Source organism: Phoenix dactylifera, chromosome 10 (assembly GCF_051530095.1).
Source record: "Phoenix dactylifera cultivar Ajwa chromosome 10, Ajwa_hap1_PhDact_Kaust_v1.1, whole genome shotgun sequence".
NCBI classification, from domain to species: domain Eukaryota; kingdom Viridiplantae; phylum Streptophyta; class Magnoliopsida; order Arecales; family Arecaceae; genus Phoenix; species Phoenix dactylifera.
In genome coordinates, this window is record NC_143199.1 from 32,571,901 (window position 1) to 32,590,087 (window position 18,187).

Here is an 18,187-nt window from a genome sequence, read left to right on the forward strand (position 1 = left end):
TATACATAATAATATTTGTTTTATTTATATAACATGGATCTCTTCTAATTCTCTAATCATATGCATTGATGACCAAGAAGTTTAAGGTTTGTTAAAGAGAAGTCAAAAAATTGAAGGTTTGAAGATTTTTAATTTTAAAAGAAGCAAGGAGGAACTGCAGAGGATTGTTCGTGGAATTGATTCTATAGAGGACCAAGGAATGCTTTCAGTGGACGAAGTCAGAGAAAGGTGTTCAGATAAGGAATCACTCTTGAAGATCTGCACAGGTGAAGTGTTGTAGAAACAAAGATCAAGACTAAATTGGTTGCATCTTGGGGACAAATGCTGAGTATTTTCATAAATTAGCTAATGGTGGAAGAAGGATAAATTGGATTCAGGTTATTGAAGTAGATGACAGGACTATCTTCGAAGAAAAGCAGACTGCTGATGCTCTTTTTGGATATCACAAGAATTTGTTTGGAACCCAATCTGAGGTAGATGGTTCTTATATCTTGGCACAATGAGATGCTATGCAAGATAGATATGGAATTTTTGTCTCTATTAGCAACAAAGAATATGACAGCATCTTAAATGGCAAACCAGTTCTCGAACCTGATTTGCTTGATGAACCATGATACAATTGCAATATCCTCCTCTAAATGTTTTAGCAGATGATCAACAACAAGGTTAAACATCCAGATGATCAATTTGCCTGGATGTGCAACTAGAATCCTGTAGCATAGAATAGCATATCATTTTTCCAACAAACAGCTACGATATTGCTGCTAGAGAGATGATATGCATCAATCCACCAACCAGGGAAACGGCCCTGTATTTTCTATTACATAGTGTCAAAGCAAATGATAATAACCCTCAAGTGAAAAGGAGGAAAAGAGAGAAGCTAATAAGCAAACACCATCACAGCAACACAGCAAACATGACATGTTGGCAAGATTGTTTCCAGATACTTGTGAGCTGAAGTCATTTAACACAACCAAAGCCCACTAACTGAGAAGCATCTTTCAAATAGAGGAACACACACTTCGGACATATAAGATATCTAACTAAACAAGGGAGCTCTTCCATCAGCCCTTTTCAGGTGTAGAGATCTATTTATTCAAATAACCAAATTGTGCATTGAACCAGACAATACACATGATCAACCACACCTGAGGGCAGGAGGCCCAAATCAAGCTGGTTGTTGCGACAAAAGTTCGTGCAACTTGGTAGACTTAGTTTGCACGGTCTCTGAGCACATCCAAATCCATCTCTGTGGGGTCAGTAGCCTGAATCTCATAATGGATTCCATCAAGCTCCTGTCGAAATCGATCCTTAGATGTGGCATACAGCATCTTAGCACGGATGCGGGAGATGGAAGGAGACCTATTCAGCAGTTGAAAACAAGTGTTTTTAATATATATTGATAAAGCAACACACACAGGCGCGCGCGCGCGCGCACAGATATATATGACAACTTGAATCTAGAAAATTCTTTCTAGATGGATGGAGTGATGTATAGTATTGCAATCTCCAACTTGATTGTAGGAAAAGCTGCAGGAGATTATAGAAAAATAAAAATAAAAATAAAAATTATGTTACCCACTGCGACATGTGAAGAACATCGATGTTGACTGAATATATGTGTAAAAAAGGTTATTTTCATCATATTTTCAAATATTAGTACATTGCTACAGGATGAAAGCAAGCATTACGCATACGTAGAATGTCCAAGCCAAAGGAACTTGGAGTGTTTTGCACGCAAGAACATAATATGATTTGAATGTACTTTATCCAAACCTTTGGTTTGCATGTGGTATACAAAAGGGAGTAGGCTTTTATGTCCTAGAGTGCCTTGGATGTGGGCAACTTCATCTAGCAGACTTCACAAGACATTGTACAATGTGTTAAACTCTAGGCTGAAAAAAATAACCCACTCCATTTTGAATGAATTTGCAAATACCCCACTACATGTTCACTTGCTGTCATGTCAACTCTGCATTTTTCAGATTGTTGTAATGTTGCCCACTCTCTGCCCAATTGGGGTCAGAGCTCGCCGGCGATGCTTACTTGTCAGCCGACATGGACATAATTCGTTAGAAGTGCCTCCTTGTCAGCTAACATTGAGCTAATTAGGTGATGATTGGATCTGTCATCACCATCACCCCCATGAACAAAACCCACCCCAAGCCCTAACCCTAGCCCCATCCCTTCCTCCAACCTTTCTCCCTAAGACGGCCACACAGCCCCCGCCAGTGACCCCCTGGCCACCACCATCGCCGCCCCCATCCTCTCCTCCTTCTCCCTCTTCATCTTCTTTTCCCTCTCCTCCTCTTTCCTCCTCTTCTCCCTCTCCCTTCTCCTCTCGCTCTCCACATAGAATTCTACTCACCACATGAGAATCGAGCAAAGTTACAAATTTCATAGAGAAAGGAACATGGCCTTCTTACTTGGTGTTCTCGTTTACATTGATTCGCTGTCAATTATGATTCACTGTCAATTAGATGGCTGAAAACTTGTCCAATATCAGGGTCCACTGTAGTGGCTACTGGACAATAGGAGCCAAGATATATAAGCCTAAGTATGTAGCAAGCAGAAGAGGCACGATTCTCATCGATCTTGATAGACGGAACCTCTGTGAATGTGCTGCTGATGTGCCCACTTGATGGAACTTGAATCAAATTTCACCCATGCAACTAATACACAAAGTACTTGGGAAGGATGAATATACTGAAATAAATGATGACCTTGAGTTGTTGGATATGTTTGAAGTATGCAATTCCAGGAGGCTGTTCACATGTACTGCACTCTAGAGCAAGGTGCGGCACAATAGATGGAACAACAACAGCACAGGCCAGCATAAGAAAAGCAGGCAGCTGAACACAGTGAGCCAGTACAACAGGAGAGGCCAGAAGAAAGCATAGTGCCAGTTGGTTACCAGCTATCAGTCGAAGCTGGCGCAGAGACACAAAGGTCCACAGGGGACGGTTTGTTATGGGAGGGTTAGGAAGGGGATGGCAGCAAGAGGAAGGTCGAAAGGGGCAAGGGAAAAGTCAAATGTTGGAGATGGATTGTTTGATAAAATTCGAGTTCTGTGACAGCAGGTCGGAAGCATCGAGCCACGATTCCTTTGAGCTGCCTTCAGAGGATAGCTAAAACCTTTTTGGAGAGCTTAGGCGATAGAGAGGAGGAGAACTATAAGGTAGAGACATTTGAGAAGAATGTGGAGAGTGGATCCATGGAAGTTGGTTCTTTTTTTGAAGATGTTCATAAGTTTAGAGATACTTTGAGGGAGTATGCAATCACTCATCATTTTGAGATAGCTAAATGCGTCAAGCTCTCAGAGATGAAGAGGGAGGAGGAGGAGAGGAGGATTGGGGGAGGGGGGGGGGGACAAATTAGGGAAACGATAGGGACTTGCTTGATGATTTCACCAGATAGCTCTCAGAGATAGCTAGAGCTGATGCTGATAGTCATACATATATAAAGACTTAATGTACTGAGTCAAAAAGGGGCATGGATTTCTTCACTGTAAGACATAGCTAGAGCTGATGCTGATAGCCCTAGGATACCTAGTAATTGTGGACAATCCTGATAGAACCAAGTAGGGGGAAAACAATCATACGCAAGGTTTTCTCCCCTCCCAAATGTCCCCTTATAATCTACACAACAGCCTCATCATGATCTTGTTCGCTATTAAAAAAGCTGATATGCAATAGAAAACAAATTAACTCATAGAAATCAAGAGTTTGAACGCAGCATAATCGCATAGGTTACTGAAACCAAGTGATAAAGTTAACTACTTTTTTAAATCACTTATCTATAATTAACGTCCAAAGAAACAATGTTATGTCATTCAGAATATCAAGATGTTGTCAGAATGACGTAATTGTATAGAAACTAAACTGCCAAGTTATAATAATTTAGGAGTTAGAAAGAGAATATCTTGCTCTTCTACCAAGTTATTAAGAATATCAAGATGTTGGCAGAATGATGTAACTGTATAGAAACTAAACTGCCAAGTTATAATAATTTAGGAGCTAGAAAGAGAATATCTTGCTCTTCTACCAAGTTATTCAGAATATCAAGATGTTGGCAGAATGATGTAACTGTATAGAAACTAAACTGCCAAGTTATAATAATTTAGGAGCTAGAAAGAGAATATCTTGCTCTTCTACCAAGTTATTCAGAATATCAAGATGTTGGAAGAATGATGTAACTGTATAGAAACTAAACTGCCAAGTTATAATAATTTAGGAGCTAGAAAGAGACTAACCATGCAATAAAAAATATCTTGCTCTTCTGGCAATTCTCATCAGTCACAAAATCGAAGTCGTAGATGGCATATCGGCAATCATTCTCAGGCAGTGCAGCAGCAAAATCATCATAGCTCTCCCCTGGAGCTCCTGTCTTCTCAACAACCACCTCCTTTTTCTTTTCATCAATCTTAAATATCACATAACGATGCACTTTCTTCCTTTTCAGTTCAAGAAATGTAGTCCTGCTGTGGTCAGCTACTCCCATCCCAGAAGATGCACTTGACTGCACATGAATCCCAATACATGGCAAACAGTTAATCCTCATAATCAACTTTATCATTCGTAAGACATCCCATAAATATCTACAAGTTCATTTATGAGATGCAAATATAAAAGCCAGACTCTGAAACAAGTAATATTACTTACAGAAAAGCCAGAACTCAAATAACTAACCTTTGATTATCTGCCATTTTAACAAGTTCATTTATAGGACGCTAGGTAAAAGCTGGAGACTGAAATTAATACATTAGTCATACAAAAGCCTGAACTCAAACGGACCAACATTCACTTATTTAATATCAAAGTTTTCTACCAAGTTATGCTGCGAACTAGGAAAAAGATCCAACATAATCAATAATACTTTACCCCATAAAAATGAAGAAAGAACTATTTTTTTTTTACAAAGATATACTACACTGCAACACAATAAGCATAAGGCAGGCACTATTTCTATCAAAATCAGCCTAAATTGAAGCATTCGCAATGATAAGATACAATCCGTTCTGATCAATGAAAATATTCTAGAAAAGGAGTCTAGATATGAGGAATCAATCGGACCTCAAGAATTAATATATCCAACCAAATACTATCCTAACTTCAAGAAAAGAAGATCCTCATAACATGATCTACAACCGTAAGCTGTGGATCATGAAAGGCTATAAGAAGTGACACAGAGAATTCAGTATCAACAATACGGTCTGCCATATAAGACGCGAAAAAAAAAAACAAACAAACTCTAAAAGATGCGGTATTTATTTAGTATAGTGACTCACACAAAGATCTTCATCAAGATGTTCCTCGTTCGACAAGAAGAATGTGTATCCTACGGCAACGAAACGAACGTTGCTCTAATTAAAACGAGATCAAGAAATCCATCAAGATTTGCCCAATTTCCATGTGAAAACAGAAAGAGAGAGCAGTCCGATCATCACAAGCATGGAGGAATCAAGATATTCACTATAAGATGCTACTGTTTTCCCACGAATCTAGCCAAAGTTTCAAAAAAAAAAATCAAGAAATCTTAAAGCAACAATTTCAAAACTAGTATTCCCTAAACAAAATCCACAAGAAAGAGTAGCGCAAGCAAATACCATTCGGAACGACATGGCTCCTCCTCGATCTCAGAGGCAGAGAGAGAGAGAGAGAGAGAGAGAGAGAGAGAAGAATGAATGAATGGATTGAGGAACGGGGAGGAGGGAGAACTAAATGCCCGTCTAATTTGGTCGGAAAGGTGAACGAGAAAAAAAATATAAAAAAAGGACAACAAAGCAAAAGAATATTTTCTTTTCTCTAATTTTTTAAAGAAAGAAAAGGAAAAAAAAGTAACAGCGGCAGTGGGGGGCGGCGCGTCGCGTTTCTGGTAGGTAGAGTAGCGAGAACGCGAAACATCTAACATAGCAAATAGTATCCGTCGCTTGTGCGCCTATCGTGCAGTGTGAATCGTCCCGGAGAATTTGTTGAGATGCGTGTCAGGGAAAAATAGATCGATCTATTGGTGTCGCGCATTTCGGATGGCATAGTTGATTTGTGATGCACCTAGCGCTCATCTGGACGGTTTTGACCGCCCGAAGTGTGTCCCGTCGACTATGATCTAAGATTTGGCGGGATTGGGTCCGTGGTCGTCAACATTGCCTTGCCGACCTTCCTACTGGACGCCAGCCACGTGTCTTCCCAGACCGAAATAATGACGGGTCCGCCTAGATTCAACGCTATTCTCCGTCGTCACGTGCTTCTTTTTTGCCCTTTTTTTATTTGATTATTATCTTCCTGTCCCTGGCCTTTTTTTTGGCCTAGCATCCGTTTGCTTTTGAGTTTTAAAAGAAAAGCGGAAAAAACGAAAGAGAGACACTGCGTTGAACGAATGCGATGGTACGTCCAACCAACCCGGCTGGTTCACCTCGAACCCGGTCGGTTGGGTCCGGCTGCAAACGATTTCTATGCATCATCGAAATCTCGCGTCGTGACGACCTTTAACAATGAGGAGATCTCCACGTGGCAGGGCGGGCTGGTTGGAAGGTGGCTCCGGATGCCCGTTGTGCCTCGATTAGCGAGGAGATCCTGGCATCCTGCACTAGCGCATTTCGGGCATGAGAGCCGCCTTCCATCTCTAAATTTTTTAGTTGGATCAGGAAGAGCATGGGAGGCACATTCCATTTAAAGCTCGTTTGGTATATATATATATATATATATATATATATATATATATATATATATATATATATATATATATAAATTCAAAAAGATGACTAGTTGAAGTTTTCAAATGAGGGACGAAAAAGTTATATTTTCGTGGAAATATTGTTCCTACGTTTTATGAAAAAAAAATTTACATCAAAAATATAGAAAAATTACTTTTTTGTGAGCCAAAAATCAAAACATTTTTATTTTTTTTCAAAAGACCCTTTAACTATTCTTATTTGATTCAAAACATTAAAAATCTAATTTTTATTAAGAGTATAATAAGAATTATACATAACTTTCTCAGAAAAATGGATAATCAACCAAATCTAAATACTCTGAAAATCTGTCACTTTTCTATGATCAACGATACATGCCAAAAATATTTTTTCAGACATGCTCTTCTCAAAAATCTATTTTCATAAATCATATTTTTATGAGAAAAAATGTTTTTCACGAACCAAACGAACTCTTAGATTATGTTTGTTCGGCCTGTGGGAAGAGCATACTCCAGAGAGCGATGAGCATTCATCCAAAATAGACTGCATTTATCAATGTTCTTGACATGTGCTTCCCAGCAACTTCAAGTGACGGCATGTGCATGTGATGATTCCGGTACCATTTCAGCACCAAAATTGGTACTGTTTGCCGACGCCACCATCACAAGTGTTGATCGTTATTTCAAATACAAAAAATAGTTGGAAGGAAAAAAAACCTCCATTCAACTTTAGTTAGTTGTAGCATAAATAGTTGGTACTGCAATGCAACTTTAGTTAGCTATAGCATAAATTCACAGAATGATGAAGAGAAACATCTCCAGGAAGGCCACAAGAACCAGCAAACAGTAAAAGAGAGCACAAACATCGAAGACATCAAGCCTACAAGACCTTCACTCTTTCAAGGTCAACGATAACGCTCCATCAATGAGCAAGAACTACTAAGGACAACTGATCAGTCAAAAATGCTAAGTAAAATAAGCAGCAGGCCCAATATCATTGATCACCTGACTGTATTTGAAATTATTAATGCAAGCATTAGGAAAAGAAATGGAGTTACGAAAAAAAATGAAATGAGAATAATCAGCACAAAAATTCAGAGTGGACCATCAACCTCCATTTCAGATCACCCAGCAAAAATATGATCAACACAGTGTCAGGCAACTTCCAAAAATGATAAATGAATAGAAGAACAATGTTCGCATGGCCATGAAAGGTAAAACACAGTACTTCATATTTTTCACATATAACAGCTTAATTTATAGAGTCCATCACACCAAGAAAATTATACCCACTCAATTATGAAATAAATATACCCCAGCTTACGCAAGAATCTAGCTAACCTGCTCAGTCTACATAAGATGCAACGAGGACTGGCATCCTGTAATCTTCCTTCACAAAGCGGGCAGTAATTCCCTGCTCCTGATCTAACAAAATAACCACTGGTTTAAATCATAAAGGCTGACACAACGACGTTGCCACATCTTGAAATTGTTATAGGAGCAGGTCACAGCATAGGTTCTAAGAACTGCAAAAGAAAAAACAACAAAAGCTACCCGGCCAAGAGGAACATACGGACATCCATTACTGAGGCCCCGACCACATATCCATCATCAACGACAAGTTGAGATTAACAACAGGATCTTTGCTAGCAGCTCCTTAGTTTTCCAGGTTTCATACATCGAGCTGAAGAGTAGCCCTTTGATTTTCAGCTGATGGCCTTGAAATTTAACCCTCATCATCTGTGACTCTTTGCCAAAGAATAAGATATTACATTTTGCAGAGCCGTGAAAATTTTGAAATAGCCATACAGAAGACAACCCCACACAAAATGATGTATACAAGTAGCAAGCAGTTATAAATTACATGTTACTGCTGCTCGCCGTCAGTCAACACAATAAACATACACTTCTAGTTCTTGGCTGATCACGATCATCAAGGCCTCTAACAAAGGCTCTGATAGCAAGATGCTCTGAAGCATACGCCATGAACGATGCCAATACGAGACCTCCAGCTGCCATCAAACCTAACCTGTGAAGTGAGAAAAAGGCATAGAATCAATAATTGAGAGATACCATGGAATCTCTTACCTATCCAGCATTTCATGTACGCAGATGAAGACTCAAAACAAGTTGCTAGTAAAAAAAAAAAAATTCCTGCTAGGTTAGAGCTTAAGTCAGGAAACTTTTGACAGGATGGGATGAGGAATTCTGATAATATTCAGTCAACTAGCACAGAATTGATGTGAAAAAAAGAAATGAACAAATCTTCAAAGAGCATTTAGAGAAGCTTGAGCAACATATGTTGAGCATAAAATGATGACCATGAGGATGATTGAAATTTTAATTGGTTAGAGTAACTGATGTTAATTGGTAATATTGGCAAAAAGAGTCTCTTACCTACAGCCAGTGAAGATGACAAAGATGAGAAGAGTGTATCAGATATCATTTGGAGAAGGGGAAGATACACATGATCATTTGGAATTTGCATGTTAAGAATGCAGCTAAACTGCCTCGAATGCAGTTGTCATTTATAAGCATTCCAGAAAAGGAATTTTATCATAGTATCATCTACATGATATTTGCTAGAAAAGTTAAATGGCTGCCAAAGAATATGTAAGTGGAAGAGCCTAGAAAGAATCTGCACATGAAGTCGGTGGCTATATCCCAAAAGAACCTTATAAACGGATCGCATAAAAAGACAAAAATTTTAAAAATGGAAACTCACAACCAGTTTTTGCAGCAAAAAGAACAAGTTGAAGTGTTGATTCAAGGCCAGTAAGAAGCATTGGAAGCAAAAAAAGGACACAAGAACCAAGATCCTGGAGTGGCTGAGGCACCACTCTATTGGAAAATCATGGATACTATAAATTCAATTGTTCACTGTAACAGTATTATAATTTATAGTAAGGGAATTTGAGGAGGCGTCTTCTGGTTAATTCATGAAAAGCATTTCAGTCAAACTAAGTTCAACTCCTGACAACATGGAACACTAATTGCTACTAGGAAGATTCAAGAATGCTCGTTGTTGCACAAACTTTGCTCTGTATGATAATAATGTCTATCAGAAACAGGATCACATGTAATGGAGATTGCATTTGAAGGATACTTTCACATTGAATGATGAACTGCGATCTGTATTTTATAAGGGCTGGTGAGAAACAGTTCAAATAGCAAACTTAATTTTCACCCGATGCAGTGTAGTCCATACTGATCAGCAATATAGAGAATCTCAGAATCTTTTAGAAGCTACTACCTTACAAAAAGGGCCGTGATCCCTAATGCGCATGGCAATGCAGGGGTGGCAACAGCTAGCAGAGCCATCCCTGTGCCATAAAACCATGTGGCAATGTCACAGTTAGATGTATGGCGTTGATGACCTGCACCATTAGTAAAGCCCAATAACAATCAGAAAAGCCTACTAAAGATATGTAGAAGCTGAGATAGCATATTTAAATTTTTAAAAACCTTTGCCCGAGTCATAGTTGGAAGAGTCCATGTATGTGGAAATGGTTCCTGCATGATTTGATGTGGCCTTTCCCCAATGGTAAACCAAGCGCAGATAACTTCCAAATATCATGAAGAAAGCAGTAAATGTCCACTCATACATTAGCAGCAAACCCGTCCATGGCATCACTTGCCTGGGTACAACTGCAAATGCAAGTGCAACAGATACTATGGCAGCTATGAAACAAAAAACAGCAGAGACTGCACCCAGATAAGCAGGTAGCTTGGAATATGCGCCATTTGCAAACTGTTAAGGCAGCACATAAATAGTTCTATCATGTAATGGGTATTTGGCGTACAATCGACAAGGAAAAATTCTAAATAAGAATCTCTCAAGGTCGATGAAACAGCCTACGAAAACAAGCTGCTCAACCACAAGCTCAGCAGGGTTAAACAAAGGTTTCAATTACTCATTTAGCAGCTCAATAAAATATATTAGACATATAAACTGATATATGATATAAAATACGTTATACTTTAATTATTTGTTTAGCCTTTATGAAATTTAGCAAGTCCAGACCTGGCCCAAATTTTCATCAGGCCTTGAATTTGTGAGCCCAAACAGGCCGAAAATCCCTGCCGCCCAAGCCTCACCAACATAGGCCCAAGCAGGTCCGGCCTGATTTGCATAGGTCATCTCTGAAGTCCTCTGACTACAAGAAGTAGTACGTTTGTGGTAGCGCTTTAAAAATTGCAACAGACAGATAAGATACTTATAAAAATAAAGATAAAAATGAAAAAACAGTAGTTTTATATTGATGTTCAATGAAGAGCCCTTTTATTTACATTGGTCACAGGATAACTATGTGCAATGGAACACCTTAGCATCTGAAAGAAAGGCAGTCAACTTAAACTACGAAACCTGTGCACTAGCTTCAGATATGCATATTAGAACACCACAACAATGCACTTGCTCCACTTGCCGCTCATCTCTACCCACTCACTTATCTTATATGGAACACATCCAAAAGATTTCACTACATTTAAAAATCACAGGATCTTGGCATTCCAATTCTCAAGAATTACTTCATACCAATTGTAGGTGCCTTTACCTTTCTAATTGTGATTACATCACACCCCTAACATGGTAGCCCCTGAAGTGGCTTGTTTGAGGAACTGTGAAAGCAGTATAAAATAATGTGATCATGGCAGTTTATAAAGATCAGGAAACACATTGAACATAATCTTTCACACCAAAATGGAGTAAATATGTATCAATGATGTTATATGTATCCAATGTGAAGTTCAATAAGCAAAAGAATTAAGTGATTTCTTACAAACAAATAGAAAACAAGTTATATGATTTTGCATCAGGAAAGATCATACCTGTTGATTTGAGTTAATGATAGAAGATGAAGCGACACTAACACCAGCATAAGTAGGAAGTCCACCACCAGATTTGAATCTGTAATAAATACGTCTAGCATATTCACATATACTCAATAAGTCCCTGTTGATCTGCAGCAGTAACACAATTAAATCATAATATCAGTGGTTTTGTTTTATAAAGCCACATGTCTTGTTCTGTTTTCAGAATTTTGAGGCACCAGCTATCTAAAATTTGTTACTTGCCAACCTGAATGCAGGACCTATAGTAGCAGAACAATAAAGCGCATATGGGAATGGCAAACAGAACTTTGAGAAGCAGCTGCTCATTACGGCTTGTTCCACCACCAGTTCCTGGAAGAGATTCTTCAAGCTGTTCGCGGACATTCTGCAGCATAATCAGACAAAAGATAAATCGTAATTTGACTGGAGCAAAATACACAATGAACAAAGTTGTTCAACTCTTTTAGTTCAGCCAAATATAAAAACTGCTTGACCAGTTCAATGCACAATTATAAAAAGATTATAACAACATGAGAGTAGCCAGGAGAAAATAATAGATGCCACATTGAGATAACAAGCAACAAACAAAGCTGCAGAGAACAAAAACCTGCCAAACATCTACAGGTTTTACAAGCCAAGCTGTCCACCAGTCCCAGGGTTTAAGCGGGCCAAGCGTATAATGAATGACTCTAAGTTCCTTTTCGTCATCAACCATCCACTGCACATAAAACATGTCTTCAAGAGATCAGCAGGTAGGAACAAAACATATGCAGTTTAAAAGACTGAATTAGATGTTCAAACAAAATCAAATGAAAAATAAAGGGAACAAGACTAAGGCAGAATGATACTAACCCAGGTGTTCCATATAATCATTCAGTTGAAATCAATTTTGCTAAGGAAACGTGCACAAGAAATTTTTGCTAAGGAAAAGAGAAACTCTTCATTTCAAAATCCTTTCAGTAGGAAATTGAATGAGACAGGAAACAAAATTCAATGGTAGTTTTTAAAATACGTGTCTTGCTCATCAAGTACAGGTCAAAGCAAGTACCAATGAACTGGTTCCTGAAAAGTAGAAAACTAATCCGCCTTATTTCCTTTATAAAAAGTTAAAATTTGCATCACGTATAATAAATGAGATCACAAATATGAATGACAAGTTCAATAGAAGAAATGCAATGTCCTATGATTCTTGATACCTCAATTCTGTCACAAGGGAGTAGAAATGCTTTGGATAAGATCAAAAGGTAATATGTTACACCGACTGTAAAATGACTTCAGAAAATCCCATGGCTAGCCAATATAGCTGGAGATGACAAGGGTGTGGGGGTCTTGGAACTTAGGGCTCCAACTAAATTTGCATCATTAATTGGAGGCAATCTTGGGTCGTATAAGGTGGAGTAAGCATACAGGTGTTTCTTCCCACATAAATTTTAGAAGTGTTTGAACCTTAACTCAGAGAACATGAATTCTGCTGTTTGTTTTGGAGGAATTTGGTGCACAGAAATGCAAGTATTATCATCAACATTTATCAGTAAAAAGCTGCTTCAGTAGGCCACTTGTAGGCAGGGGGCAAGTGGGAAGACATTAAAGCAGCATACATGCCCCATCACCCAAGCAGAACCTGACTTCAAAGCAACCCAGAGGAAGTTGACTTCAGTATTTTTGCTGAAATTAGAACTGGACTTCTACAGTTGTCACTTAGACCAAAACAAACACCTGGAACTACACACTTCTAGAGGAAGTGCAGTTTGGGCTCCTAACTTGCATCAGACCAAGCACATTCAAACTGATGAGAAAAAGAATTTACTTACAAACTCAATAACTAACACTTGCTCAAAGTCACAGAACCATAAATATATTTTTCACAAGACAAAAAAAAACCCTATAAATTGATTATATGAAGCATTCCACATGTTAAGAGGAGAGGATGTACCCATTGATACAGGTGGTGACTATCAGCCCTCCTATTTAAGGAAGCATGTTCCAAGAAGTTGTTCTATAAGCAATCAAAACTATAAAGTACACTACCAAGGTGTCTACAAGGTATAATTGCACCATCTGTATCCAGATGTCGGGTAGTTGCTGCGAGTTGAAGAGACTTCAACATAGAATTATGGATTTTATAACAGATTACACGATTAAGAATTATGAGCCAGATGAAGTAAATATTTTCTCAGAGCATAGATTACCGTCTGTCATAAACATCAAGGTCAACACATGGGAGTCAAGAAATTATTTAATTTGCATGGCCAATCATGTCTAGAAATACGATGCAGCAACACTACATGAAGCAAAGTTCTGAAAATAATAACAAGCATCACTTTTGTTTACAATGAACACTGTTTACCTTATTGGCCAGCATGTAAAGACCAACATCCGCATTATATAGAGTAGAGAGCCGTTCCATTTCAGGTATAGGTCTACTATTGATCACATTAGAAGATAAATAAGGCTTGAATATATGAGCATTGGCAAAATCAGCATAATATGAATTGAGAAAACCCTGATCACCTGTGGACATTAGAAAAGAATATATAAGATTATAACTAAGACTCATAAACTAAGACTCAACAAGCTTGAAATAAAAGATAACAAGAGGAAGGAGACCTCCAGTATAAGAAGATAAGGTGTTGACTTTGCTCATCATATCCTCGAAAACATTTTCAGATGGCTCCACAACCATCACTCCGGAATTCAATCTTTCAGAATGTTTGAGGTTTGCACAAAATCTTCCACAATTGAACAGATCATCAATATTCTTCAGCACGATTGTATCAGCATCAAGGTATACAACTAGAGGAACACAAGACAACTCAGAATGGTGAACCCAATTATACTAAACAAAATATGGCAAAAGAAAAAAAAAACTCTAGCGAGTTATAATGCTACTTACTGAAAAGAAATTACTCTAGGTTTCATTTGAAAGAATTATAAAGAGGCGACTGTTTAAGATATTTCTATGTAAATACATAGAAGTTCATCTCTATCTCCACTAAGATAAATCATTCTCTATCTACCAACCCCTAGAATCTACTCGTCCGCCTCGTCGTCATGCAAATGTTTTCTTTTTCTTACTTAAGCAATTTTATTTCATTATTACTGTAGCTTATCCTGTCAATTATCTCCTATCACCTCTATCAAAACCAACTCAATTTATTTTTAACCCACTTATTATATTTTTTTAAATTAACTAAAATTTGACAATTATTAATTCTGATATAAGAAATTTAAATAAATTGTCATTTCTCTTATAAGAGAATGATCTGCAATTAATAAGATAAACTACTGAATCACTAAATTACAAGAATATTTTGCTAAGTTCAATAGCATATATTTTTTATTTACTGGCTATATGTTTAGATTTTATTAACAATGTGGAATACGTGTATCAGTTATGATAGTGTTGAAAAAATAAGTTACCTTTTCTGTACTTTGTCAGGTTGAATATTTTCAATTTGGTGTAGACTCCCCAGAACCTTTTTGGTCGCACTAGATTTGGATTAGCCAGCAGACTAATAGGCTCTACAATCCAACCATCAGCCTAAATGATCATCCAATGCTGGAAGTTAGTACTCAAAACAACAACTCAGTAAAACATAAACATCTTCAGTTACATTAAGCCAAAAGTCCAAAATTTGCGATGAAAGAAATAGACAAAGATGGAGATTTTTAATTAATATACTTCATTTTTTGATATTGTCCAAAGGTGCATGTTGCTTAGCTGTATTGGAAGATAATCCCAATGGTTGAAAAGTGTCTGGCACCAGCTGTCACCTATAGAGCATCTTCAACATGTTGAGCAAATAGCTATTTTATCATCTAGGCATCCTTTAAGAAAATTCTACTATCTGCTTGCGCCTATAAGTTATTCTTTTGACCTAATTTTTCCCCAATGTGGCTAAAGCATTATAATGACATAGGCAAGCCAGACTAACATTTCCATGTACAATATGGCTATCATGGGAAAGTTTACTTTCACTAAAGCACCTATGTCTTATATTTTTATTTGTAATATGAGTGACTTTACACCATAGTACTAAATACTAAAATTCAGCACGAAAACTAGAATTTCTTCCCAAATAACAGTGCCAAAGGAAACTCTAGGGAATCAAGGCGATGATAAGTGGCAAGGGAACGATCATCAAGAAGAAAACAAGGAGAAATGCAAAGGGAAAGGTTTGATATATCCACAATCAAAAAATAAGATACTCACACTACAAAGATCACTGCATGGCAACAATCTATCCCCCTCTAAGAAATGCTAAAATGATAAAAAGTAAGACTCCATCAGCACTAGGTCCTTCAAATCTCGAGACTCCTCCAAGACTCTCTCTCCAAACAGCAAGTGGAATAGTGCTTCAAGACATCAAATTGCCTCAGTTAAGCTCCTAATTTCTTGACAAGTAAAGTAGCTAGATTGTCTGCTTATCGCCATACCCAAAAATTACATCTTCTACAGCAATCCAACCCCAAAAACACTACAAAACCATAGCCATAAAATTTTTATTCCATGTACTTTCAAGGGATGTTAACTATAACAAAACTACTTCAACCAAGTAAAGAAAAAAAAACACAAACAAACATTTGACTGAGCTGCAATTACTTTGCTTGAAAGATTTCGAGTCATGTTGTTTGCTGAATTCACAATAATAACCGCGAACTTCTTGTAAAATCTAATGCATCGGGTGATGCCACGTGACAACCAATGCTCAAGAACTCTAAACAAAAAAATCAAAATCAACAAATATAACAAAAGATACTCTTTCTAATTCAAAATTCTTATGTTGCAAAACATAAGCTATGAAATTCTGATTTGAAGGCAATCAAGAAACTTGAAACCCAATTTCAAGCACTGATATATTAAATGATGAAAAGAAACTGCCTAACCCTAAAGTTTGAATTTTTTGGAGCAAGAACGCAATCAATACCTGGAGCAACTTCTTGGCATAGTCCGAGACGCCATCTGAGACCAGAACAACCATATCCTTGGTGGATCTCGTGTCCCGGATCGACTTCCCAAGAACTCGGACCCCAAGGAGGAACTCATCCCCATACAGAAGGGTCACGTAGGCCTCGTCCGTCTTCGCCCAGCAACTGCCAGCCATCAACGCCGCCACAAGGACCGCCAAGAAGCCTAGCTTCAAAGCCGACGGCCCCATCCTGAGAGATCAAAACGAACAGTATCCATAAAACCAGCGAAAACGAACAAGAAACCAGATTTAGAAAGAGCCAGCTAAGATCACCTCGAAAGATCGGCAAGAGAGATGGGGATCCGGTCGAGGATCGTCCTAAACCCTAAAGAGAATTCGGAGAGACTCTGCTCACCTCTTCCGCCCTCGAGAAGATCTAAAGGGAGACGCGGATAGAGAGAGGGAGGAAAACCGCCCTCTCTTCCAGCCTTTCAGATATCCTGCGCGCCGGCTTCTCCTACGACTCAAAACTTTCTATCGCAAATTTATTGAAGCATATGCCGACTGGACGGAGACTTCTTCCTCGTCCGAACCAGCGTTGAACACAAGTTCGAACCGACTTGTAGCTGGCACGAACATTGCACGTGAGAGGATGGATGCAAAAATAATCAACTTGCCGTTGCTTTGTTGTTCGTGCGAACCAGGGGACAATCTGGCCCACTTTATCATGCCCGTATTAGCAGTACAGCGGTGCCGAAGGGGACGGCCTGATACTCGAAGAAAAGTAAAGGAAGACAAGTATGGTAGCAGAATAAGCATGCGTGTCATGGTGCCGTTCTTCCGCCAGTTTTTTTTTTTTTTTTTTTTTTTTTTTTTTTTTTTTTTTTTTTGCTTAAAACGGGTTCTTCAAACAACGCGTGTCCGAATACACCCAAGAACATCAAAATACAAAATCTCGCGTAGTGCCGATGGCAGCTCCCGCTCTCCTGCCCACAGGGCGTATCCCGATTGGTGTGCTGCATATGCAGCTACCCAGTCAGCCGCCCCGTTGGCCTCCCTGAATACATGCTTAGCCTCAAAGGCCACAACATCCCTCACCATCATCCTAATATCCCGGATCAGAGGATGGTCAATGCTCTCCCGCCGAATCCACCCAATGACAGTGGATGAGTCGCCCTCTAAGATGATCGAGCTAGCCCGCAATACCCGCCGCGCATGGCAAAGGCCGGCCCAGGCAGCTCGCAACTCCGCCGCTGGCACTGATATGTCAAATAGCCGGCAACCGCCCGCTGCCACTACCCTAGAGTGAGGGTCACGTATGACAAAGCCGGCACCGCCTCGTGTACCACTGTCTAGTACTGAGCCATCAAAATTGACCTTGAGGAAACTCGGGGGTGGGGGCTCCCAGGTGAAGAACACCGTCCGAAGAACTGCCGGAGCAGAGAAGGAACCCCAGGTGTCCCGAGCTATCAAGGTCGTATCTGAAGGGCTGGTAGGTCTGAACTCCATCGCCAGTACACGAGCGGACTCCGCAACAAACCTTGGCGACATCCTACGCTCGCCAAAGGTGCGAGCGTTCCGTGCCAACCAGATCTGGTGGGCGGTGCAAATCGCTCGGGTAGCCTCATGACATGTCCGGGGACTAGCCAGCCACTTTAATGGCAGGTCGTCGTTGCTTGAACACCAAGAAACCGGAATAATATATTGCTGTTGATAGCTATTCATTTTCTAGCAGCAACGACCGTTATCTTCTA

At 39.1% G+C, this 18,187-nt stretch overlaps 2 protein-coding genes across 4 annotated transcripts; both read right to left on the reverse strand.

The window, feature by feature from the left end:
- Positions 1-884: 884 nt before the first annotated feature.
- LOC120104372 (actin-depolymerizing factor) lies at positions 885-5,774 on the reverse strand. Of its 2 annotated transcripts, XM_088706131.2 has the most exons (4): positions 5,606-5,737; positions 4,689-4,747; positions 4,253-4,518; positions 885-1,362 (listed from the first exon to the last, which is right to left on the reverse strand). In XM_088706131.2, exons 3-4 carry the CDS (start codon positions 4,498-4,500, stop codon positions 1,212-1,214), a joined length of 399 nt encoding a protein of 132 aa, XP_088562257.1. In that variant the 5' UTR covers positions 4,501-4,518; positions 4,689-4,747; positions 5,606-5,737; the 3' UTR covers positions 885-1,211. The 2 variants fall into 2 exon arrangements, with proteins under 2 accessions (XP_088562257.1, XP_038971222.1); XM_039115294.3 differs by lacking the exon at positions 4,689-4,747 and having other exon boundaries at positions 5,606-5,774.
- A 2,124-nt stretch (positions 5,775-7,898) lies between these two features.
- On the reverse strand, positions 7,899-17,146 carry PGSIP6 (plant glycogenin-like starch initiation protein 6). Of its 2 annotated transcripts, none has more exons than XM_008809395.6 (11): positions 16,767-17,146; positions 16,452-16,683; positions 14,944-15,064; positions 14,131-14,316; positions 13,871-14,034; positions 12,131-12,241; positions 11,771-11,908; positions 11,521-11,652; positions 10,156-10,441; positions 9,944-10,067; positions 7,899-8,719 (listed from the first exon to the last, which is right to left on the reverse strand). In XM_008809395.6, the coding sequence occupies exons 2-11, from the start codon at positions 16,680-16,682 to the stop codon at positions 8,578-8,580; spliced, it is 1,635 nt and encodes a 544-aa protein (XP_008807617.3). In that variant the 5' UTR covers position 16,683; positions 16,767-17,146; the 3' UTR covers positions 7,899-8,577. The 2 variants fall into 2 exon arrangements, with proteins under 2 accessions (XP_008807617.3, XP_008807625.3); XM_008809403.6 differs by having other exon boundaries at positions 16,849-17,005.
- Between the last annotated feature and the right edge of the window lie 1,041 nt (positions 17,147-18,187).